General features: G+C 47.9%; 1 protein-coding gene across 1 annotated transcript in view; it reads right to left on the bottom strand.

Annotated features, from left to right (window-relative positions):
* DPP6 (dipeptidyl-peptidase 6) overlaps positions 1-9,948 on the bottom strand; it is a 308,399-nt gene extending 298,451 nt beyond the window's left edge. The window contains exons 1-2 of the mRNA XM_015413434.1: positions 9,805-9,948; positions 7,617-7,731 (exon numbers count right to left, since the gene is read on the bottom strand). Of these exons, the coding sequence (XP_015268920.1) occupies positions 7,617-7,731; positions 9,805-9,948 (259 nt within the window). The remainder of the gene's footprint in view (positions 1-7,616; positions 7,732-9,804) is intronic.
* Between the last annotated feature and the right edge of the window lie 256 nt (positions 9,949-10,204).

The raw sequence follows: 10,204 nt of genomic DNA, 5'->3' as shown, positions 1-10,204 counted from the left end.
AAAAGAGGTTTGAAGACTACAATCAGTAAACTATACAGACATTTTAAACTTCTTAAGGATATATAAAGTGCAATTTTAGTATACTTGCAAGTGATATACATAATGATACAAGGTGAAATATATAAATGTATGATAAATTAGGCATGAGTTTGTAAAGAAGAAATTGAAACAAAAATTTCTCTCCTTTTATGTTCGTTATGTCTTTAAAACAAAAGAAATTATATGAAAAAAGAAGAACACACTGGTTCAAAACTCTCAGATCATGTGTTATTTACAGCATAGTGTAAACATGCACACAATGTATCCTACATGCAATGGATCCCAAAGCATTAGTCACAGAGTATATGCTGTATCTACTTCATTCCATCAGCGGAAAAACATACAGTTCCCAGCAACTACTTGGAATGCTTTGGTAGAACATGTATAAATTTTTGAGTAGGATATTCTGGCAACAACTTGACACTAATGCCAAATTTCCTTGGGATCTGCATCTTGCAATGAATCAGACTATGAATGGATGGAGATGGAGAAGTGCTTGAGTGGAAGAACAGGCTGCATCGCTTGAGCCTGTATATGAGAGTTCTTCTTTTTTTTTAATGTTCCACTACTACTAAAAGGTGGGGGTCACGCCATAGTGTTGACCGATCTCATCAGATCTCAGAAGCTAAGCAGAATTGGAATTTGGACGGGAGACAACCAAGGAAGACTCTGCAGAGGAAGGCCATGGCAAACCACCTCTGCTTCTCACTTGCTTTGAAATCCCCTTGCTGGGGATGTCATAAGTTGGTTGCAACTTGATGGCACTTGCACACATACCACTAAAAAAACCCACCCTCTCTGTAATAAGAAAACAGCACAGCATGGTCACAGTGTTGCCAGCTCTGGGCGGGGAAATACCTGGTTTGGGGGTGGAGCCTGGGGAGGGCAGGGTTTGGGGAGGGGAGGGTCTTCAGCAGAGGGACCATGCCATAGAGTCCACCCTGCAAAGCAGCCATTTTCTCCAGGGGAACTGATCTGTCTTCCCTGAAGATCTCCATCCCCCACCTGGAGTCTGGCAACCCAAGCAGCCTGGGCTGCAGCCCTTCCTCCCTGATCTGCCTCGGTTTCTTTCTTTGAAAGGATTGTTTTACATACAGAAGGTGATGAAGGTTCCTGCACAGCCTTATCAACCCATCTGCCCCGCTTGTCAAATTGTACTTGTTAAAAGGCCTTAAACAGCTGACACAGCGAGGAGGCCCACAACTATAATGTCTCCTACCACTGTATAGCAGCATTAGGGGAGAAGCCGCTTTCTAAAGAACATCTCTGGTGCTCCAGAAGTCCTACTAAAAACACGGCAGCTCTGTTTCCAAAAGCATCCGGTCACCTACGCAAAGACCTCCTACAGCAACTTGGCTGCCAATAGCAGATTCTGGTGGAGTGGTCCCTGTTCGTCTGCTCCTGAAGTCTGTTAGGAAAAGATGATTTGATCCCTACTTTTCCGGTCCCTGTCTAGAGACAGAGCGAGTTAGAAGCAGACTTGGGATGACGCCGATATTTGACCTCTCTTTGGTATTCTACAGAGCTACATACGCCCAGGGAATGACTGAGCACTCTTCTAGATTAGATTTGTAAGAAGTGTCATTTCTCTCAGCAGCTTTGGAACACCGTGACTCATGGTTTAAGATACAAAGGACTGTTAAAGTATTTAAAGCACGCTCTTTCTTCTATATTCCCCCCCCCCCCGAAACAGAGAAATGGAGAATGTTTGGAAACGTTGGGGAGGTATACCTTTTGTTATTAGTACTCTCTCTTTCAGAATGGTGAGCGAAAGGCTTTTAAAAGCAGCCTGTTCACCCTGCTACATCTCTTTCAGACACAACATTCAAAGACCACTGATAGCATTTTCTAGCGTACTTAATGCCGACACTGGTCAGTCCTATGCCCAATCCTACGGATGTTTACTCAGCATTAAGTGCCACCGAATACAGTGGGGCTTACTTCTAGGTAAAGGTAAAAGTTTCCCTTGCTCAAAAGCCAGTCAAATCCAACTCTAGGGGGCTGCAAATTGAGTGTTGCTTATCTCCCTTTTCAAGCCGAAGAGCCAGCGCTGTCCGAAGACTTCTCCGTGGTCATGTGGCTGGCATGACTAAACGCTGAGGCCCATGAAATGCTGATATCTTCCCACCAAAGTGGTACCTATTTATCTACTTGCAATTTCTTGCTTTCAAACTGCTAGGCTGGCAGGAGCTGGGGCCAGAGACGGGAGCTCACTCGGTTGCACAGCACTAGGGTCTCAAACTGCTAAGCTTCTGAGCTTCCGGTCTGCAACTCAGGGTCTTAACCTCTGAGCTACTGCAGCTCAGAATGTTCAATATTGCAGCACCAGGGTTACCATCATCACAAACTCCGTAAGGAACCCTCGGTGTGGAGGTGCAATTCATCGATCCCTCCTTTAAGCGCATGGGGAAAAAACAGCACAACCACCCCCACCACCCCGACTCACCCGCAGTTGTGTCTGATCATGCACTGACGGACTGCGCCCGCAGTTTCAGACGGAGGTGTGATCATGCAACCGCGGGTCAAATTCTTCTGGAGGAAATAGCCTTGCTCCCCCCCCCCATTTTTTCTGACACATGTGACTGCAACCTGAGACTCCTTCAGGTAGTGAGGGATAGGGTATAAATCCAATCTCTTCTTCTTCTTCTTCTTAAACTATAAGGGATTTTTACTCACCCAAAGAGTGATTAACACATGGAATTCACTGCCACAGGAAGTGGTGGCGGCTACAGGCATGGACGGCTTCAAAAGGGAATTAGATAGGCATATGGAGCAGAGGTCCATCAGTGGCTATTAGCCACAAGGTATAGATAGGGGGTCTGGGGCAAGTGATGCTCTGTCTTCTTGGTGCTTGGGGGGGTCAACAGTGGGAGGGCTTCTAATGTCCTGGCCCCACTGGTGGACTTCCTGATGGCACTGGTATTTCTGGCCACTGTGTGACACAGAGTGTTGGAATGGATTGGCCTTTGGCCTGATCCAACATTGGCGTCTCTTATGTTCTTATGTACTCTCTAAATCTTTCCTGTGGAAAAAATGATTGATAATTTTCTGTGTGATAAAGCTGAGCCTAGGTACCTAGCCATAACTAGCCATAACTTGTTATCCTGCTCTTCCTTCCAGGAGCTCGGGGCAACAGACATCCTTCTCCTCTGCTATTTTTGTCCACACAACAACCCTGTGAGGTAGGTAGGCTGAGAGGGAATGACTGACCCAAGGTCACCCAATGAGCTTCATAGCTGAGTGCACTGTAGTTTGAACCCCGGTTTCTGAAGTCCTAGTTCAACAACATTTTCAAGAGCCCAAACCCTCTAGGGCAGAGGTCTCAAACTCATTAGTGACGAGGGATGGATCTGACAATGAAGTTACTTTGTCAGTCCCGGCCATGTCTGTCATAAAATGAAACGCCAGGTATCAGAGATATAAACTTTATAAATGACACAGGCAAACCCAGTCGATGATATTACTTTTCACTCAAAATACAAACAAAAGCCATTGATTCCTAGGAGTGAAAGCAATTGATTTACAGGGGAATTCACAAAACCCCCAATAAATGTATTGAATCTTATGCAAGACTAGATTTTTTCCCCAGGGGGTACCATACCAGCCTGCTAGCCATTTCCTTTCATTTCTTGACAGCTTTGACCACACACACCTCATTATCGGTACCTGCTCCCCCTGCCCCCGGAGCAGCACTCTGCCTTCCCTCTCTCGCGCCAGTCGCTTACGGACCGGATAAGAGCCCTAGACAGGCCAGTTTCAGCCCCTGGGCCTCATGTCTGACACCCCTGCTCTAGGGAGTTGTGTTCTTGCAAACAGTGCTGGGAGGGGGAGCCAAGCAGGATGGTCCCCCACAGCATTTGTAAACTGTTGGGAATCCCAGCAGTAAAATACGTCCCTGTGGATGCCATATTGTCTACTCTGGCCCACAGTCTCAGCCTAATGAGACTATTGTCATGAGGATAAAATAGAGAATGATGCTTTGGGCCCCAATTGGGGAGAAAAGAAGAAGAAGAGATGGGATTTATACCCCGCCCTTCACTTGGAGTCTCAGAGAGGCTTACAAACTCCTTTCCCTTCCCCTCCCCACCACAGACACCCTGTGAGGTAGGTGGGGCTGAGAGAGCTCTGGGAGAAACGGCTGTTTCAAGGACAGCTCTGAGAGAACTATGGCTTGCCCAAGGTCACCCAGCAGCTGCAAGTGGAGGAGTGGGGAATCAAACCCGGTTCTCCCAGATTAGAGTCAGCACACTTAACCACTACAGCAAACTGGCTCTGTATAAATGTCTGTATAAAAGCACTGTAAAAAGGTAAAGGTAAAGGTTCCCTTGCTCGAAAGCCAGTCGAATCCGACTCTAGGGTTGCAGTGCTCATCTCCGTTTCAAAGCCGAAGAGCTAGCGCTGTCTGAAGACGTTTCCGTGGTCATGTGGCCGGCATGACTAAACACCAAGGTGCACGGAATGCTGTTACTTTCCCACCAAAGTGGTACCTATTTATCCACTTGCCATTTCTTGCTTTCGAACTGCTAGGTTGGCAGGAGCTGGAACTAGAGATGGGAGCTCACTCCGTCATGCGGCACCCGGGTCTAGAACTGCTGAACTACCGACCTTCCACAGCCTGCAGTTCAGCGTCTTAACCACTTGAGCCACCGCAGCTCCAAAAGCACTGTATAAATGCCTAAATAAACAAAGAATCACGTCTGCCCAGCAAAGTGGGCTCTAGTCTGTGAAAGCTCACGCTACAATCAAATCTTGCTTCCCCTTTTGAGGTGTCACAACAAACAAGACTCCTGATAACATTATATGCTAAGCGTTACAAAACATCCAGTGTTCTTTTCTTCCAGAAAACAAAAATGCACAGAAGGGGGAAAAAACGGGGGTAGAGAACTTGGCTCCAGAGTTCCTAGCAATGCTGCATCTCAACCCATGGCGAAGTCCTTGGGTGATATATACACTCATCTGGCACACTGCCGCCTAGGTAGTGATTTACATTCAGTACCTTTCAGCCAACAGGTGAAACGAGGTGTGGAAAGGAAATTGAAGCCAGGGAGGGCAGCGGGGGCTTGGAACCGCTACAATTCCCCCATAAGGAGCACACCGGGGATGCTTTCTTGACAGGAAGGAGACTTCTCTCGCAGAGAGACAAACGAATGAGCTATATTTTGTCATCGTGACTGGAGGCGCTGTCATCTTAGGGATCAGTCAAAGATGTTATGTTAAATCGGTTTACATCCTTTGCTAAAGGGATAGGACACAAATATGCAAACATACAGCTAAAGTGCAGTCGATTTCTGCCGGGGGGGAAACCAAACAGTGTCAATATTCTATTATTGGCCAGTTTGGTGTAGTGGTTAGGAGCACGGACTCTAATTTGGGAGAACCGGGTTTGATTCCTCACTCTTCCACATGCAGCTGCTGGTCTGACCTTGGGTCAGTCCCAAGTTCTCTCAGAGCTGTTCTCTCAAGAGCAGTTCTTGGAAGAGCTCTGTCAGCCCCGCCTACCTCACAGGGTGTCTGCTGTGGAGAAGGGAAGGGAAAGGAGATTGTAAGCCGCTCCGAGACTCCTTTGGGTAGTGAATCTCCTCCTCCTCCTCTTCTTCTTCTTCGCTGGGTGAGTCAATGTCAGACATTTTTTTGCAAAATTCAGTCCATTTCAAGTATTAAGAGGCTAGAGAGTGGAAATCTTGGGACGTGTCATTGGGACCAGGAGAGGGGCTGGGGGTTGGGTCAGGGGGCAGCACCAGCATAGCAGCTGGGTGTAGCCGATTTGGCTGGGGCAGCCATTGTTGCCATTGTTCCCAGCCCTCTTGTGGTGCTGCCTGCTTCCTGTTCTCAAACTTCTAAAAGCAGCCATAGGTCCCTGCCACATGACGGGAAAAAAGGACGGGCAAAGCGCGGCTTTTAAAAGCCACACCAAAATAGGCACGCAAAGGCGGGATCATACAGATCCCGTGAGCCGCCGTGCAATTGCTCCCCAGCACGATCAGATGCCAGGGAGACCGGGGAGAAAGCCACGGGAGGCTGCCGAACTGCGCATGTCTGAGCATGTGCAGTTCGGCCAAGAGCCGGGAATGCGCCAGTGGAAGAATGAGCCGAGGATGCGCCGGCGGAAGACCGTGCCGGCGATCCCACGGCCGGCTTTGATGCAGCCTTTCGGAAAGAATCACCTCGGCAGGTGGTTCTTTTTTGCTGCGGGTTATCATCGGAAGGGCCGGATCGGGGACGGGCGTGCAATGCTTACCAGATTTGCGGTGGGATCGCACCCGTTTGCTCCGCCCCCGATCCGTCCCTCTCCCGGCCCAAATCCTCTTGTGTGACCGGGTCCATAGATTCAATAAAATTGCTGACCTCTCGTCTTGAGCCGTTCTGGTTGGATGCAACCTAGTTTTTATTTTTGTTTCTTCCTAGAACCTAGCTATTTAGAGACTACCAACCAGTATATATTTTTGGTTATTTCTAGAGTCTAACGAACCATACCAGTAAGTATGGGATGGAATCTTGGTCGTCTTTGATCTGACTTTGAATACATCTTAAAAGTACTGGGTTTGATCCATCTGCTACAGGAGGGGCCATGTTCCTTTGCGGGAAGATTCCTCAGCTGATGTAAGGCCATCTTATCTGTGGTTTCTGGGAGTCCAACAGTTGTAATCTGTCAAAATATCGACAGCTCACCAAATGGCTCCCACAGAGGAGCTCCTTCTTGTGGCCAACACCCTGCCCTGATTTTCTGCTGATGGACCTCACAAAGAGAGCTCTAGACAGAGCACCCTCCTTCTGTTTTATTAGTATACTTCTAAATTTACATTGCAAAGCAACTTACTGGAGGAGAAGTAAAATGCACAAGTGAATAGAGGAAAATGGGCAGAGAGATCTTTGTTTTGCTTCAATGAACTGTCCCAGATACCTCCCGCGATGGGTTGCCATGCTCTGCAAATCACTATGTTTTAGGCCAAAGTTAATTATATTGTTTGGTTCTTTATTTTGTCTTTATGCCTTCTTTAAACTAGGGATTGTTGGGTTCTAAAAGTACAGTACTAAATTAATACTAAAAAAGTTAGGGATGTTACAAGGAATTCTGTATGTAAAGTGCTGGAATAGATTTAATAATAAATCAATATTGACTCACAATATATAGCAACTGGTGTGTGATATCATTGTAACTTTGTTATTTACAGTTGTATAATCTGTTTTAATTTTGTAAAGTTAATAAAAATAAAAAATATAAATAAAAAAAAATGCAGGCGAGCCAACAGCATTACCTAACTTGCTCCTGTCGGAACCAATGTGGCATATTTAGAACAGTGAGCAGTCATCATGCGGACACAGACATGTCTCTTTACAAATCCTAGCTCCTGCTTTGGTCCATACTGAGCATTGACATGTGTGGTCAGGTGCCATCAAAATGCACTTGCATTCAGGACGAAGGGAACTTCAAAGAAAAAGGGAGAGATCCCCCCCCCCCATCTGACTGATCTATCTTTTGTCTTGAATTTAATCTGGCCTCTGCCTTTTTAAAATGCATTTCTAGTGACACTGAAATTATCACCAACCGCAACAAAATCTAGAGGCTATATAAATACCTGGTGTCAGCAAGATAACCGAAGTGACAATCAGGGAGCAGATAACCAGAATAACAAGTAACGCAATTGCAATTCCTTTCCAGTTTCTTTGTGGAGGGTTGCTTCCCACCAGCTCCTGCAAACAAAAAAGGAGAAAGCATGTTAAGAGGAGGAGAACAGCAACTGACAAAAGTTCAGTTTTTATAGTTGTACTTTCAATAGATGCAACTGCAATAGGTCACATTGGCAGCTGCAGTCTGGCTGCACAGGCATAGATTGGCACAAACCCCATTGTAATGGGTGGTTCCATAGTGGTGGTGATAGCGGTATTGGTGGTTAAACTTGTCTTGGGCTGCCTTCACACGTGATGGATAATGCACTTTCAGTAGGGTTGCCAGGTCCCCCTGGCCACTGGCAGAGGGGGTAAGGTTGCCAGATCCAGGCTGGGAAACTCCCGGAGATTTGGGGTTGACCCTGGGGAGGACAGGGACCTCAGTGGGGGACAATGCCAGAGAGTCCACCCCCAAAGCATCCATTTTCTCCATGGGAAGTTATCTCTGTAGTCTGGAGATGAGCAGTAATTCCAGGGGATCCCCAGGTCCCACCTGGTGGCTGGCATTCCCTAACTTTCAGTGCACTTTAGCACATGTTTGCAACTGGATTTTCCTGCAGTAAGTCCAGATGCAAACAACTGCTAAAGAGCATGGACAATGCATTATCCAACATTCATTCATTCATTCATTTCATTCATTCATGTATTTTTCATAGGCTTTCCAAGTCCCACCCGGGGGGCGGGGAAACCTCCGCCCCAGAGGCCCGTTCCCCGCTACCGGTGAATTGGGCCCCGGGGGGAGCCCCATCCCGACGTGAAGGTCACCCGGAAGTGATGTGACGACGCCGGGCACGCTGGGGGCGGGGCCACGGTCATTCGAGGGAAAACTCTATGGTTTTCCCCCAGATGGTCGTGCCCCCGCTCCCAGCATGCCCGGCGGCGTCGCGTCACTTCCGGGTGACGTGCGTACAGCGCGCACGCTCCAGATGCCAGCCGGAAGTCCCTGCTGCGGCGCAACACCCGACTTGGCAACCCTAATTTTTCAGCCTGTACTGGAAAAAAAGGGGGTTGGGCCCTAGGTCTGATTAGTAGACCGCAGGTACTTAGACCTGAAGTCAGACCAGACTAGCAAATACCTGATGTGTACATAGGTGTACATAGACCTGAGGCCAGACCAGACTAGCAGATAGCTGATGTGTACATAGGTGTGTTTGCATGTTTAGCAGAGGCTCATGGGGCATGCTTTGGAAAGAGCCGCCATGATAATGAGAGCTGGGATAAAGCAGGACTGGGCTAGCTGAAAGGAGAAGAAGAGGAGATAGATTGAGAAGCATTGAAGGCAGTGCTCTCTGAAGGGCAAAGCTTGTTTTACAAACTTTGGATCCAAAAAGGACAGATAAGACTGAGCTGGAAATTACTAGGAAGGAAGAACTGAACAGTCCTCCGTGCAGTAGCTGAGAAGAGCTGAGGAGCAGGAATTGCTGACAGCTGAACGCTTCACTGACTGCACCGAAATCAGCACCCTCCTGCAGAGCCGCCCCACTGCCTTGCCAGGTGGAAAGGGAAGCTGCTCCTAGGGCAATGGACCAGCCTCGAGACTCATCTAGCATCTAAACAGGAAGAGTCCCTGCTGTTGTAAGAAGGCCTCCTTGACATCTGGGACTCTGCTCCAGGCGTAGCCTCAGGAAGAAGACACAGTCTTGTCTGTCTGTGCCTTCTACAAAGTGGACTGTGAGGAGGCCTCTGCTCTGAGACAATGGGTAGTGAACCAGTATTGGTATCTCTGGGAACGTTTCTCACAGTTGCTTTCTGCTGTATTTAAACAAATCGGATGCACATTTTGAGTTTATGAACATTACTATAAACTTTGAGCCTGGCCCTTGGGACTCAAGCAATCATATCCCCCCCACCCCTCCCGCAATGCAGGGCTTGGGGTGGCTCACAACATTTCAAACAAACAAACATACAGCTGAACCATAAGGCTCATCATTAAAACAGATCAAAATAGTTAAAATCTTGGCCTTCTCCAGGTACCTAAAAATACTGCAGAGAGGAAACGTCTGGCAGTCCAACAGCCACTGGAAGTAAAAAGATTAACCAAAGTCCTGCCAGAACAATTCTGTCTTGCATGCCCTGCGGATCCCTGACAGGTCCCACAGGGCACGTGGTGTCTCCTCCGATAAGGCATTCCACCAGGACGGGGCTGTGACGGAAAAAGCCCTCACCCTGGTGGAAGCAAGACAGAGTTCCCGAGGACCAGGCACTGTCAAGAAACTGGACAATGATCAGCGCAAGCAGCATGGGGGGTTATATCGGGAGAGGTGGTCCTTCAGATATGCTTGTCGTAGACCATTTAGGACTTTAAAAGTAAAGCCAGTTTGGTGTGGTAGTTAAGTACGCGGACTTTAATGTGGGAGAACCAGGTTTGATTCCCCACGCCTCCACTCGCAGCTGCTGGATGACCCTGGGCAAACCATAGTTCTGTCAAAGCTGTCCTTGAAAGAGCTCTTTCGGCCCCACCTACCTCACAGGGTGTCTGTTGTGGGGAGAGGAAGGG

Source organism: Gekko japonicus, unplaced genomic scaffold (genome assembly GCF_001447785.1).
Source record: "Gekko japonicus isolate JY-2015 unplaced genomic scaffold, Gekko_japonicus_V1.1 scaffold105, whole genome shotgun sequence".
Classification (NCBI taxonomy): domain Eukaryota; kingdom Metazoa; phylum Chordata; class Lepidosauria; order Squamata; family Gekkonidae; genus Gekko; species Gekko japonicus.
Note: the sequence above shows the minus strand (reverse complement) of the source record. Positions and strands in the feature narration are given on the sequence as shown.